The sequence below is a fragment of the Esox lucius genome, chromosome 5 (genome assembly GCF_011004845.1).
Source record: "Esox lucius isolate fEsoLuc1 chromosome 5, fEsoLuc1.pri, whole genome shotgun sequence".
Taxonomy (NCBI): Eukaryota; Metazoa; Chordata; class Actinopteri; order Esociformes; family Esocidae; genus Esox; species Esox lucius.
In genome coordinates, this window is record NC_047573.1 from 16,403,482 (window position 1) to 16,419,568 (window position 16,087).

The window sequence follows — 16,087 nt, forward strand, 5'->3', positions numbered from 1 at the left end:
GTTTTGCTTATTCTTTGTTTTTTATTTAATTTGACAAATATTATTCACATCATGAGATTATTAGGTATACGACAAATATTGTTTCTATTTGTCAATTCAAACATCAGCCAGGCATCAACCAATATTTATTGGAAAGGAACATCAATCTTATCACACTGTTACCCGGCTACCCAAACTCCTTAGTACGCCACGCCCACAAACATTTGTTTTCTTTTACGCAAATAGTCTACACTGTTCAAGACAATTCATCAACTGAATGACCACCCTGGTCTTGTTTCCACAGCAAATGTGTGTGTGGAGAATTTCCTGTCTCGGCATCATCCTTCCTGCTATTTATATAGGATCATGTAGCTCCCTAGCTCATTAGTGCCCTTGCTCATCAAATATGCCACATTTCATAGCAATGCCATTAATGTGGAGACAGAAAAATCTTGACAATTTAGGTTTGTGAAAAAGTTTAAAAACTGTAAATGCTAATTGGAAAACAGAAAATGCAAGCAAAATGTACTCCAGCCATTACCCCTTTGGCTCAGAGGGAGCAAGGCTGTTACACATCCCCCGTTCTTCCCCCAGCAGCACTGTGCCTAATTGCTCTGTCCTATACTGAGCCCCCAGGGCATCGTCAGTAGGCCCAGGATGTGTACTCCTGGCCACTGTGATTATGTTGAACTGCTAGCTGTGAAAATCAAGAGCAAGCAACCAGCAATTTGGCTTATGCTCTAATGTCCAACATGAAGGTAACATTACTGTATTGAGAATCAAATATGCTGCAATAGTGATTAAAATGTACTTCATGTTGCAATATTAGTTTCAATTTAATTTACTATAAGGCTTGACTATGTGCAAACAATAAGCAGGCTAGTTAGCTAAGTAGTAGGTGAACTATGTTTGATTTGAGAAAAGATTAGCTATGATATCTAAAACCCCTCTTTAATTGTTGTTCTTCAGTGGCTAGCTAGTTAGCTTAGCCGTCTAGCCGGCAAAAGACCTCCTTGAAGCAAAATATTTTTTATTGACATAGGATCTAAAAAATCCATAATAGCTGCTCTCTAATTATAATGTTAAACAAAGTCCTGCTACATTAGCTAGTGTAACTAACAACATAATTGATGATTAGGCAATTTCAGCATATCAATAATGAACATTTACCCATTCCATTGCAATATACACTCACCTAAAGCATTATTAGGAACACCATACTAATACTGTGTTTGACCCCCTTTTGCCTTCAGAACTGCCTTAATTCTACGTGCCATTGATTCAACAAGGTGCTGAAAGCATTCCTTAGAAATGTTGCCCCATATTGATAGGATAGCATCTTGCAGTTGATGGAGATTTGTAGGATGCACATCCAGGGCACGAAGCTCCCGTTCCACCACATCCCAAAGATGCTCTATTGGGTTGAAATCTGGTGACTGTGGGGGCCATTTCAGTACAGTGAACTCAGTGTCATGTTCAAGAAACCAATTTGAAATGATTTGAGCTTTGTGACATGGTGCATTATCCTGCTGGAAGTAGCCATCAGAGGATGGGTACATGGTGGTCATAAAGGGATGGACATGGTCAGAAACAATGCTCAGGTAGGCCGTGGCATTTAAACGATGACCAATTGGCCAAGAAATTGATTAAGTGTGCCAAGAAAACATCCCCCACACCATTACACCACCACCACCAGCCTGCACATTGGTAACAAGGCATGATGGATCCATGTTCTCATTCTGTTTACGCCAAATTCTGATTCTACCATCTGAATGTCTCAACAGAAATTGAGACTCATCAGACCAGGCAACATTCTTCCAGTCTTCAACTGTCCAATTTTGGTGAGCTTGTGCAAATTGTAGCCTCTTTTTCCTATTTGTAGTGGAGATGAGTGGTATCCGGTGGGGTCTTCTGCTGTTGTAGCCCATCCGCCTCAAGGTTGTGCGTGTTGTGGCTTCACAAATGCTTTGCTGCATACCTCGGTTGTAACGAGTGGTTATTTTAGTCAAAGTTGCTCTTCTATCAGCTTGAATCAGTCGGCCCATTCTCCTCTGACCTCTAGCATCAACAAGGCATTTTCGCTCACAGGACTGCCGCATACTGGATGTTTTTCCCTTTTCACACCATTCTTTGTAAACCCTAGAAATGGTTGTGCGTGAAAATCCCAGTAACTGAGCAGATTGTGAAATACTCAGACCGGCCCGTCTGCCACCAACAACCATGCCACCCTCAAAATTGCTTAAATCACCTTTCTTTCCCATTCTGACATTCAGTTTGGAGTTCAGGAGATTGTCTTGACCAGGACCACACCCCTAAATGCATTGAAGCAACTGCCATGTGATTGGTTGATTAGATAATTGCATTAATGAGAAATTCAACAGGTGTTCCTAATAATCCTTTAGGTGAGTGTATGATACAATAGCAAAAACTCTGCTATGCTATTTGTAGAACAGCACAAGCAAGCAAATATATATATTTTTTAATCCCAGGTGGTGTTACTAAGAAAACTCACCCATCTTTTTCATGACAGAATGTGCACTGTTCTTACAATACATGTGTTTTAGCCCTCCTCAGGCTATGAAACGTAACTAATCTAGGCTTGTGAGAGGCCAAAAAGATCAGCAAGGTCCCATTTAAGTGCCATTTGACACAAATCTCTTGCATGTGCTATTTTTCTTTGCCTTTCTAAAACAGGTTGAAATTCTCCAAAGAAACTATAAGACTGGTTTTGGGAGAAGATATATGCTGAGCCAAACTGGACCTAGCAAGAAGGCCCTTTAGTCTCTTAAAATGCACTCTCCGCAAAATGCAGTGTATGTTAAATCTATATCACCCATTCGATATGCCATTATCTTAGCCTGTCTTCCTATTAAAACAACAGCTTTTAAATGATCAACCAACTCTGATTCACAACAATGGGATTTAAATGAGACAATAATTTAACAAATTACTGTATGGATAATTTTCATAACAAACACACTGGTGATTGATTAGTTCATCATAGTCAATTAAGAAAAGTTGCAAGAATTCACTATTTAAACACAATGAGATAGAAAAATACAATATTATGACTAGCACAATTTCATACATTTCAAACATATAAAGAATTTTCCCAATTAACTATGCTGCGAGGAAATGTACAAGCTGGGGGTGGACAAAAACCCCTAACAATATATCAATATCAAGGACCTAATATGGAGTACCACTCCTTGCCTTCAGGACAGCTCCAATCCTTTTTGTCCCGAACTGTGTGTAGTGAGATATTGCACTTTCCATTCTCCAAGAAGAAAGGCCTCCAGTTTTTTGAGTGAGGTGGAAATGTACTTCACACTCTCTGCTCCAGAACGTCCCATAAAGTTGCAATGACGTTCAGATCTGGTGATTGGGGAGGCCATTTGACATCATCCTGGCGTTCATAAAACCACTCTTTAATTTGTTTAGCAGTGTGTATGGGGCTATTATTATCTTAGAATATTCCCTCACATCATGGGGGATCAATGCTTGCACCACAGGGTGCACCTGGTCTAATAAAATGGCCTCATATACCTTATACCTTATGGCCTCATATGCCATTATACAACCACGCAGAGCAGTCATCAGACCCGACAGACTCCCACGAGATGGCTGCCCAAATCATTACGGATCCCCCACCATGTTTAACAGTTGGAAGAAGATTTTTTCAGGGGCCCAGTTTTTGTGCTCCTTACACCAATGTGTGCGTCTTTGTGCGTTGACCTTCGACACAACCAGTTTCCGAGTGTCAGTCTATCCCTGTTAGTCAGCTTCAACTTGTTTGGCGATGCAATTTGTTCAGCCTATCATGTCATGAATTTTGAGACGGTTCCCTCAACACATCTTTTTGTTCATTTTGTGATCAATGCACCTGCAATTCAGGCACCAACTACTTGTCCTCTTGGGAACTCTGTTAACTGCCTTGTGTTGCTTTTAAAACTCAAATATCAGTGTGCTAATTATCTTATAGCTGACACGTATATGCTGCTAACTGGTAATGTGATCTCTGCAGCTGCGTTTTGTAATTGTGATATAGCTACTTCAAAGTAACAGTCTTTTTCCATGTGGAGTTTTCTTTATTTTGTCCATCCAAAACAATCGCAAGCAAATGGTCATATTGATTAGTCTCACACTTTGCATGGTAAATATTATATGCATGTTTTACTCACAAAAATGCATGCACATGCTTGATGAATGAAGCACATTTTCCAATATCAACCTAATTGCCAGTGACTTAGCCTTTTCTTTTTACTGTAGCAAAACATACATGTGTATATACATCCCCCACTCCAAGTGGTCAATGGGAAAGGCATAATAAAATGTGCAAATATAGGCAATGTGAGTCATTTGACATGTGGCAGTTCCTTCCACAGCATAAATAAATAGGTTGGGATTGTGTGGGAGTGTGTGTGTGAGAGAGAAAGAGAAAGAGAGAGAGAAAGAGAGCGAGAAAGAGAGAGAGAGAGAGAGAGAGAGAGAGAGAGAGAGAGAGAAAGAGAGAGTTGGGGTGCTTCGAGAAGAATGGGAGGAGGGCTACTCTTCGAAGTGAGTATCTGGTTCTCAAAAGAGCACATCGGCAAGACATGCAGGATTCTTGCATAGTTGAAATTGCCCGCGGATATTAACGGAAACCCGGATTACTGTAGTAGGATCTGGGAAGTCGCCAAATAGGACATTGTGTAAAACGTTGGGATTTAACGTGTATAATATACTCCATCGACATTATGGGAGGGATAGACCGGCGAAGGAGAGTATCTATAGCTCTTACCTTGAACTTCCTCGCTCTGATTCTAGCCGTGTCCGCGCTGACTACCAGCTTCTGGTGCGAGGGGACACGGAAAGTGGCCAAACCTTTTTGCACAGGACCAGTCACCACGAAACAGTCGTTCTGTATCAGGTTTAACAGTTCGAACATCAACGACAGCAGATTGGTCCAGTACATCTGGGAGACCGGCGAGGACAAGTATCTCATAAGAAAATTTCACACGGGGATCTGGTTTTCATGCGAGGACAATGTCAATATGACTGGTAAGAAAAGAGAAGCTCTGAGAGGAAAAACAACTTTTTAGTGACGCACCTGCCTAGTTTGGAAAGTTTTAATCCAGTGAGAAGTGACACAAAATGTAATTCACACGTGTTGATATATGAGCAAACTCGCACAAATGTACATAAAATACTATTTTTTTTATCTATATAATTCTATTATTCATTACCTGGTCTTAGAAGTATACGTAACCTCATATGCAAATCATTGATAGCCTAATTGGTATATGCTACTTTATGGGTAGATGAGTGCGGTATCTAAACGTATAAAATGTTGATAATGAGCAAAAACGCATTATATATTACGAATATATAAAACCTAAAACGTATCTTGTCATACAAATTGATATTTTAAATGATATATTAAGAATTGTATGTACTTTTATGTCTAAGATTAGGTATCACAGTAGGCTACTTGAGTTAAGGTTAGAAAAACAAAAAAGGTTAGGTCCAGGTAAGGTTAGATTTATGGTTTAAAAAAGGAAGTCACTCTATTTATCTCTGCTCAACACTGCCTCTAGTAGCCCGTCTGTACCCTAACGTAAAGTAACGTTTCTTAGGACATGTTCTGTCAAAGATACGTGAAATAACGTACGTATTCCACTGAGACCAGCCTTTATTTATTGACGTACAACATAGTAGGCCTGTGGTTGCAAATGTGTGTGCAGCCTGAAGGGCAGATCGCACATGCTTCATGTATAGATTGGATAGTTAAATGGGAAGCCCTTGATCCCATCCGTACACACTGCATTAACATTGTTGGTTGTTGTTGTTCTGAATGACCAGGCGTGCAAACATTGTTATGGTGAACACATATTTTTGGTCTATGATAGGAATAGGACATTTCTGGAAAGGTTGGATAAAATACAGATTTTTGCAATCAAAATATTAAGCCATATAAAATTGTGCACATATTCTGAGAAAAACAAGGAAATGTAATCTTATTTCTTACATCCAATATTGTCACCATCACATGAGAAATAACAGGCTAGGTGGAATGTAACTACTGGCTACTGGGTAGGCTACATAAGCATGCCTTTAGCCCTGTTTTATGACACCTGATTCAGGCACGCAAATAAAATTACACATGATTAGCCACCCTGTACCAAGAAACACACCTCAAACATCCAATGTTGGAGTTGTTGAATGTATTGCGCTTTGATTTTTGGAAATTCTTTTTCAGGTGAGAACTGCAGAAGTTTCATTTACGTTGCACCTTCACATGAAAGAGGTACGTTTTGTGCATAAAATAACAAGTTATTTTATTTTGTTACTAACAGATTTTCTATGAAGATGTTTTTTATAATTTCAGAAAGGATGTGTCTGTCCATTAGTTGTGTATGTTCGTCACAAGACGGCAATTTATTTATAGGACGATTATCACTAAACTTGGGTAAATTATTCATCTTGCCATAGAGCTTGCATTTACAAAATGACGCTGAGTTGCCTTATAATGACACTATGTTAATCAACTGTATGCATGTGCTACATCAAACGCAATATTTCAGATGCCATTGGCCCCATTTTGAAGAGTATGGAGAATTGTTGAATGCAAAAGACAAGCAAACAACTATCTATATTTATATGGTTTAAATGGACAACAGTAGTTTGCATGCTGGAGAATGCAAAGACAGGCAACAAAGAAAGCAAATCTAATGGAAAGTTTGAGTGAAGCGGTCAGTCAGGTTGGTTGTTTTAGTCCCCACCCAGGTCAAGCTGTACACTACACAGTCGTTGGGCATTACGTTAGACAGCTTCAGATAGAAACAAGTTCTACTAATACAGGGGATGACTATCTGTTCTAGATCTAGATCCTGTTACTCCCTATGTTACAGAGATTACTAGGAGGCTGCTGTACTTTCAACAGTGTCGGGCCATAGCGCGGTGCGGACTGAATCAGCACTTACATACAGTGCTATAGACGCAATGTCCCTGTACCAGAAAGGCATCAAACAGACCGTTAAATAGGTTATAAAACAAACAACCAGGACTGTACTGTCGTTTTCAACAATTTCTTGCTATAACAAATACACTGAAGTGCCCAAGGGGGGCGCTAAAGTGATCAACTGCAAATAGTAGCTGGTCCCACTGAATATTTCAAAACCACTGCTCACACCTAATAACACATTGGCTTTAGCTAATGATCAGTAAATACAGGTGATTCAGCCCTACTGTAGTTGCTTGATTTAATCCAACATAGAGAGTTTGTTCTTCTTCATTTCCATGAAATCCTCCTGACAGAGGATATAAGGACAGGATTTAGAGATGGTGTTTCTCACTCTGCCCTTTATCAGTCCGGCCTTCACTTATTTGACCTGTGTTGGCGCATTCTATCCGTGCCTAATTCACTACCACACAGTAGACTGTTCCGCACACACACACACACACACACACATTTTCTAGTCTCAATGGCTAATGAATTCCCACAGAAAAGTGTTGAACAGCCTTCCAACAGGACAAGACCAGACACATACCGACTAGAATTCAATATTTCTATGACATAATGAATGAAAGAATGAAAATGGGGGAATTGACAGACTCCTGATAAGGATTGCAGTTCAGTTGTCCCTTCACCTGCTGTATTTACCCTTCACGTCAAAGAGATTTGATTACACATGCACCATCCTGTGTAAGGAGAGCTAAATTGATATTGAGTCTTCAGTCTTATGTCCAAAGGACCTCTGTCTGTTTTAATGTACTGGATTGGAATTCAGATTTGATTTGATACAATAAGTCTGTACCTTTCTCTGGGTCAAACACATATAATCTTGTGAGAGAATGTGAAAGAGACCCCTACATGAGACTAATTTGCATTAATCATAAATTATAATAAGCTTTTTATTATGAAACGTGATCCTGCCATGAAAATATCACAGATAGATGAATAGATAATATTATTTAATCAAATTCTAGGGTTTTTTCATTCCTAATGTGGTTTATTTTGCACTTGTATTTCATTGCTATATACCTGGTTAGGAATAAAATGCGATAATAATTGTCAATCCTATGATCCTTTGGCTAGGCAGATAGTGTAGTTGTGTCCTCATTTTACCAACGTTGACAAAGTTAAACAAGGAAAATTTGACCACATGAAGTTGGAAGTTTGCTTAGGAGTTTAGGGTTTAGGTTAGGGTTATAAGTAGGCTTACCATTCGGTTAGGGTAAAGTTTAGGTTTAAGCATAATGTTTTTTTGTGCTCAGGTCTGTGTCCATGTGGGTTTTGGCTATCCGACATTCCTGGCAAATTCTTCATTTTGGGCTAGTTGATATTGATGCACAAAGATATTTTTTATGTTGTTGTGTATAAATATAATTTCTCTCTTGTCTCTGCTGTCAGTATTCAGCTCAACAGCAACAATTTTACAACCAATCTTTGTTGTATGGTTTTGCGATGTGGAGTGACAGGTACATACGAAATAATGTTGTCCTCTGGAGTAGCCCACAAATGCAATGTTTTTTAAATCATAACATTTACTGTTGGATGTATACATGGCTACTTGCAGTGGGTATTATATTTAGAATCACTGATGTTAGTGGTTCCATAACCACATGTCTTGAACAAAAAAAAATTGCCTATGTACATTAAGTGCACAAAAACCTGTAGTTTGTTATTTATCCCTAATATAATTTATCAACAAAACAAAGATTGGGAAATTCTGGATATCTATTTTGGCCCTAAACGACAGAATCTCTAGTCTAATGGACAACCCCAAATTAATGATAATCACTGGGATTTCAGTCATGAAATCTTGTTTGGACACATTATATGATATATATGATTATATGAAACAACATACAGCAATCCTTGAATATTTTTGATAAAAATTCCTAATAAAGCAATATGAATTACGTCATATGATTGGTCGAGATTTTCGTCTGATGAAAGTGTGCCACCGACTCTAAAAGACTGTTTTTCAATGACACCAGGTGTTCATTTTAGTGTGGAGCTGTGTAATAGAAATCCACATTTATAGGAGCCGAGCTGTTCATTCAGGGGAACACATGCCAGGCATTAGCTTCCACTACAGGCTAAATTGTCAGTTTGGATTTTGTAAAGTATATAGTTCAAGCAGACAGGGAACAGAAGAAACCCAGTGAGTGCAGAAACAATGCTGAGACAGACCGCATCAGGAAGTCAAACGTGATGGGCGGAGCAGAAGCACGGTTACATGAGCTGGTTAAAGAATAGGCGGACCAGGTCCCGCCCATCCTCGGTTCAGAAACAGCTGATAGGCTCTTGATGTTCAGTGTTATGTGTCAGTCAGCGCTACTCTCTACGTCTACGTAGGCTGTGTAGCATGGTCAGGGTTAATAACAGATGGAAGTGCACCATGATCCGGGTTGGGGTCTGTTAAACGGCTGGGGCAGAGGGGAGGGACGTGCTATGCTCTCATGTGCATGCTGTGTGTGTCTCTTGGAGATGCATCTTCTCAGTGACAGGGAAGGTTAATGACATGGGTGAATGGGTCACTGGTCCACCTCCCTCACCTAACCGTCCCCGCTCTATCTGCCTCCCCCTCTCTCTCTTTCTCTCCCTTCCATCACTCTGTCTCCCATCACTCTTTTTTCTCATCTCCCTCTTTGCCAATTCATCCCACTGGTTCGTGCTTTGTCATCCCCTCTCCCGGTCCTCCTCCCGCCCTCTTTCCTTCTCTCTCTGTAGGCGTGCTGTGGTTGTGTATTGTGGCAGAGTGTCTGTATATTCTCCTCCTGGCCACCGGGGGCATCCTCATGTCCGTAGAGGCCTGTCAGTTAGGGAACATCATCGACGGCCTCAAACTCAACGCCTTCGCTGCAATATTCACTGTCCTGTCAGGTAATATACATTGCATGCTCTCTTTAGTTTGTGCCAGGTGTGTTTGTATGGGTTCCTGCTACAGGGTTGGTCCCAATATCTGTTCCTCTCATATAGACCAGCGAGGAGCTATAGTCTGTGTCTTAGTTCCTTGCTGCTGGTTTGAAACCCGACAGTTGTCAAATATGTTGACGCTGGGAGCTTTAGGCTGTATTACTCAGTCAACAGGCCCTCGTATTGACTTGCTGATATCCATGCAGTCTCTCTCACTGCTTTTTATGTGGCTGCAGACTATTCTGGACTAGACTCACTGTTTTGTTTATTGGGTTTATTTGACTTTTCTCTTGCCACAGCTGCTCTTCCTGGGGATGATCCAGTTACACTATTAGATTTGTGTGTGCTATGTTACCCAATTCCGTGTGCCATTCCTGTTGTGGCTGCAATTTGAATGATCTACTTTGTCAAATTTGGTGTCCTAAAGATGCAACGTCGTGTCTTTAATAGATGACAAGCTTCAAGTCAACCAGTGAAATGACTGCCATTACTGAGCACACTTAAATTGTTCTCAAGTAAAAGACATCTCGGGGCAGTTAAAGGGAATACCGTTGTTGTTGTTTTTAATGTCTAGTGTAGTGTATGGAAATGCTCGCATAGTTACCCACCTCAGCATCTTGTAATGACTTCCAGAGCAATGCTGCCCGAGGCTAGAGAAACTCATATTAAAGTCGCATTTCACGGTGGTGCATGGAGAGGTGTAGAAAGAGGAATTTTAAGGGAGGGAGGATATTGAGCGAGAAAGAGGGGGGTGTGTAAGGAGATGAAGTGAGAGAAGTGAGTTTATATATTTTAACACTGCAGGTCTTTGTTTTAGCACAAACAGCCTATATATATATATAGAGTATGGGTGATTAACTTTATTCTTACCATTACCAAGAAGACAGCAGTTCCTCCAAATCCTTCAGCTTGGTTCACCCACCACTTTGGAAATAAGCCTGGCTGAGTTTGAGAGTGGGAGGTTAAAGTTGCATAGGTGACAGCTGTCTCTGACCGAAGAAACATCTGAAGTGCTGTCTCTTCTCTGGCAGTGTTGCACCTTCCATCTGCATTCATTAGTGTAACATCATAGGGGCCCTCCTTACGCCTACGGTAGGACTGATAACATCTTATCAAGCAAAATGTTGGAGGTGGAATTCATTCCAATCAATGAGTGACACTGAAAAGCTGTTAATTGTATAAGACCTGTATGAAATGTATCACCAAAGTATTACAGACGTCAGCCTCATTTCAGTGCTGGGTTCTGTTTGAGGAACTCTGTAATACCTCATACAAGGTGCTTTATGCTATGTGTGTGGATTTGGACTGAAGCTTCTGTACTTTGTAAAGAGGATGTCGTACATGATTGATTAACAAAATATGCTGGGAATAAACATGAGAGTCAATGGAAGGAGGGGGAGACTCCGAGAGGTCTGCTGGTATCAGCTCTGCTCGAGGATTTAGGGGGCTTACCCAGTAATCGGATTGTGACAGAGGCTGTTTTTTTATTCGCTTTTGGGGTGTGATGAAAGTCTGAGGTTATCCTTTTGCTTTGGCTTTCAGGGTCTGACATGTTACTAACTCAGCCAAAAACTCAGAGGAAAGGGACAGTGGGTGGAGGGAGGGAGGGAGATGGGGAGGGAGAGGGAGAGGGAGGGAGAGGGTAGAGGGAGAGTGAGGGAGAGGGGGTGGAGGGAGGGAGATGGGGAGGGAGAGGGAGGGAGAGGGGGTGGAGGGAGAGGGAGGGAGAGGGGGTGGAGGGAGGGAGGGAGGTAGAGGGGGTGGAGGGAGGGAGGGAGAGGGGGTGGAGGGAGGGAGGGAGGGAGGGGGAGGGAGAGGGAGAGGGAGAGGGAGGGAGGGAGGGAGGGAGGGAGAGGGGGTGGAGCGAGGGGGAGGGGGATAGAGAGGGAGGGAGAGGGTAGAGGGAGGGAGAGGGGAGGGAGAGCGGGAGGGAGAGGGAGGGAGAGGGGGTGGAACGAGGGAGAGGGGGAGGGAGGGAGAGGGTAGAGGGGGAGGGAGAGGGAGAGGGGAGAGGGTAGAGAGGGAGTGAGGGAGAGGGAGAGGGAGAGGGAGAGGGAGAGGGAGAGGGAGAGGGAGAGGGAGAGGGAGAGGGAGAGGGAGAGGGAGAGGGAGAGGGGGAGGGTAGAGGGAGGGAGAGGGGGTGGAGAGAACTACGTGGGAAGGAGAGAGATAAAAATTGGCAGAGAGGAATGGAAATGAAGTGAAAGAATGACTGACACGGACAGGCAGACAAAGAGACAGGTAGGATGAGAATGATTGTCAGAGAGAGATGTTGGAGGTTTTGGCCGAGAGAGGAAGAGAGATTGGAAGTTTTGGCCTACAGAAGGCAGGTGATTGGAGGTTTTGGCCGAGAGAGGAAGATCTGAAAAACTGTTACAGTTAGCCAGCAGTCCAACCCAGTGTTGATTCTGTCAGTCACGGGCCCATCTCTCTGTTCAACCCAGTGCTGTGAATCACTGGTTTCCACTTATCATTTTGGAGAGCGTATCATCAAGGAACCTGAAAGACGGATTTACTGCATCTTTACAACGTCTTGTGCAGGGGTGTCACTGAATGGGACCGGTTAGTGCTTTATTAATGCATGCAGTGCTCAAGGACTATAATAGTATTCATGGCATTATAGCTCAATGCTGCCGCCCAGTGGTGAAAGATTGAACATCCCACTTTAGTACTCTAATCCAGAACTGTAGACTTGTTTAACTCCTCTTTAATGATCTTATTCACAGCACTATTCTAGTTAAACTCCTCTTTATTATCCAATCCACAGCACTAGACTAGTTATATTCCTATTTAATGATCTAATCCACAGCACTAGAATAGTTATACTCCTATTTAATGATCAAATCTTTTTACCCGGCCTTTCCAGGTCTGCTGGGCATGGTGGCCCACATGATGTTCACCACAGCCTTCCAGCTGACCGTCAGTCTGGGGCCTGAGGACTGGAAGCCTCAGACATGGGACTACAGCTGGTCATACATGTAAGCACATACACTTACAGCCTTTACATCATCACTGTAAAGGACGGCACATACACACACAGCCTTTACATCATCACTGTAAAGGATGGCACATACACACACAGCCTTTACATCATCACTGTAAAGAATGGCACATTCACACACATCCTTTACATCATCACTGTAAAGGATGGCACATTCACACACAGTCTTTACATCATCACTGTAAAGGATGGCACATACACACACAGCCTTTACATCATCACTGTAAAGGATGGCACATACACACACAGCCTTTACATCATCACTGTAAAGGATGGCATATTCACACACAGTCTTTACATCATTACTGTAAAGGATGGCACATTCACACACAGTCTTTACATCATCACTGTAAAGGATGGCATATTCACACACAGTCTTTACATCATTACTGTAAAGGATGGCACATTCACACACAGTCTTTACATCATCACTGTAAAGGATGGCACATTCACACACAGTCTTTACATCATCACTGTAAAGGGTGGCACATTCACACACAGTCTTTACATCATCACTGTAAAAGATGGCATATTCACACACAGTTTTTACATCACACACAGTTCTTTACAAATTTGCTCATGTCTACCGTGTCGTTTCTCTCCACTCTCTCTCCCTCTCTAGCCTGGCATGGAGCTCGTTCACAGCCTGCATGGCCTCCTCTGTGACCATCATCAACCGCTACACCAAGACCATCTTGGAGTTCAAACACAAGCGCAGGAACATTGAGAAGAACCTGAAGATCAAGCAGAAGCTACTGGAGCTGGACTCTGGGCCCGGCGTTGAGGTAGGCCGTGTGGGCCATGTGGAACAAGTGTGGGATATGTACATCAGCTCAGTACCCAGTCCAGGATGCACAGCAGAGGAACTACTGGATCTCTCCAGTAATGGGAGGAAGCTGTCCAACGCCTCGGTATACCTGGACCTCAATGACCTGCCAGATCCACAAGGGGAGGAGTACTGCTGAGAAGGGAACCAGGGGACTGATCAAGGCATGCACAAATAAGCATATACACACAAATGCACATCTTTCCAAACATGGACAGTACCCCACCCAGGACAGTGTTGGCAGGGGGGTGAGTCTTCCACTGCTGCTTGAATGTGTTGTGCTCTTACAGTCTTTAAACTGGGTGTTGCTACTGGCACTGAGAATACCTCAATGTAGGTTCACTTCAGTTACTGTTTATTACGCCTTTTATAACTATGAGAGGGTTTATATTTTACAGTGTTTTCTGTGAGTTGGTTTGACGTGTTCGTCTGTCTGCATGGACGTGGTCGGATGTTTGTACATTTTCCCTTTTGTTTTTACAGAGGACATGAACGTGTATCTATATTTTTTGTCCTGCATTCCTCTGTGATTCAACGTTGAGACCCACCCGTGAGGTGCGTTAAAAGAATTCCACAGACACATCTCTCTGCTGGAATCCTATCTGTCATGCACTGCTACCCGAGAGACAGAGAACATGATGGAGGATCATTGTGAAGACATTGATGAGAAATGGATAGATGTGAGATGAAGGGAGATATTTTGTGAACCTATAAAGTTGAAACCTGTAATTGTTGAATGTAGAGATGGATAATGGATGTTAAAGTTGAAACGTGTAACTACTGAATGTAGAGACGGGTAAAGGGTTATATAGTGTAAACCTGTTTAGCTGTTGAACAATAGAGAGAGTTAAAATATGATGTAGTGTAAACATGTACAAATGTAGAAATAGATGACAGTATAAGGCTAGAGACCAGAGATTGCTCAGTCTGTGCTGAGTGGCTCTTGTACCAGTCTTTTGATTAAATTCAAACAGCATGCAGAGCACTGAGAAGACAACTCTGTTCCAACAGTAACCAAGGCCAGCTTCTTTTCCCATTGTTCTTATTTCTAATAGGACCCTGGAGACTCCATTATGTAGCTACATAACTGTGCAAACTGCCAAAACTCTGCCATCATTATTTCTGTCTCTTTCTTTCCATCCGCAGATGTATGTATTTCTTTTATGACTTCTATGAGATAAGGTTTACTTGACAATTGTAGTGAATTATAGAGTGTTGCAGAAAAAAAATCCTGGTATTGTAGACTAGAAGTTGAATGATCCAACATCAGACTGAACCAGCTTTAGAGAAGTCAGTCAAGTATGAATAACTGCACTATAATCAGCGTTGTCGGTGGTATTATTTACATACTATGATTTTGAAGTATGTTTGAAAAATATGTTTGAAAATGCATTAATGTACAGACTGATACTGTATGTCAAGTGATTTCGTATTTATGTACGTTGAAATACATTTATTGAAGTTAGTCTGTGTTGCTTTCGATAAGATACTGTATTTCATAGTTTTCCAACCAAGATAATTCTTCCTGTTTCCAACAGTGGCGCTGATAGTTGCAGTATGATCTTGTGTTTGTGTGTGTGTGTGTGTGTGTGTGTGCGTGTGTGTGTATCTGATTTCTCTTCAGTGATACAGTATTCTATTTCTGTAAAGTGCTATTTTGGTAACTTTCTGTGTGAAATGTATTGCAATTGTTCACTTAAATTATAAGACTTAAATGTTAAGATGTACATAATATTCATATTTTTTTTATCAGAGATATAAAGGTCTATTAGGAAGTATAAATTGTTTATTGCCAAATAGTTGTGTACTAAAAATGTTCAGTGTTTATTACAGAAATACATTTGAATACAGAAGCTATATGCCTAACCTGTGTGACAACTATAGTTTAAAGCCAGACCAAACATTTGCATATTTATGGGGATTTAGTTTAGAGGGCATTTTCGATTTTGAAATGGGAATGTTTAAAAAAAAAGATATGAGACAGTTTGGGGCATTTGATAGATGGGGAAGGATTGGGAAGTTCCTCTGAATGTCCAGTGGGGGGCGGTGGTTCACTTTGTCTGTCGTCAAGACATTGGGTCACCCTGTTTTAGTAGCTTTGTTTTTCGTATGTTCCTCTATCCCTTTCTCAGTCTCTAACTTTGTCCATCCCTGCTTATCTTGATTCCATGCAACAACAAAAAAACAATGTCTTATCCCATAATTGCTTCACAATATGTCCTAAAATAGAAACATTTAATTGCTTGATGGACAATTGTATTACCGTCTTAAGACAACTGCGTTAGTAGATGATAGCATAAATGCATCCAACAATTTTGTGTTTGAATTAAAAAGAGATGGTCTGTCTTTTTTGCCATGCTTTGTTCGTCCCTGGCAC

General features: G+C 41.5%; 1 protein-coding gene across 1 annotated transcript; it reads left to right on the forward strand.

Moving 5' to 3' along the window:
• Positions 1-4,499: 4,499 nt before the first annotated feature.
• Positions 4,500-16,046, forward strand: LOC105006782 (germ cell-specific gene 1-like protein; the record flags this gene model as incomplete). Its single annotated transcript, XM_010865455.4, has 6 exons — positions 4,500-4,536; positions 4,786-5,019; positions 6,218-6,265; positions 9,698-9,850; positions 12,750-12,861; positions 13,507-16,046. Coding segments are annotated over 6 exons (927 nt in total), but the record flags the coding sequence as incomplete, so codon positions are not given.
• Between the last annotated feature and the right edge of the window lie 41 nt (positions 16,047-16,087).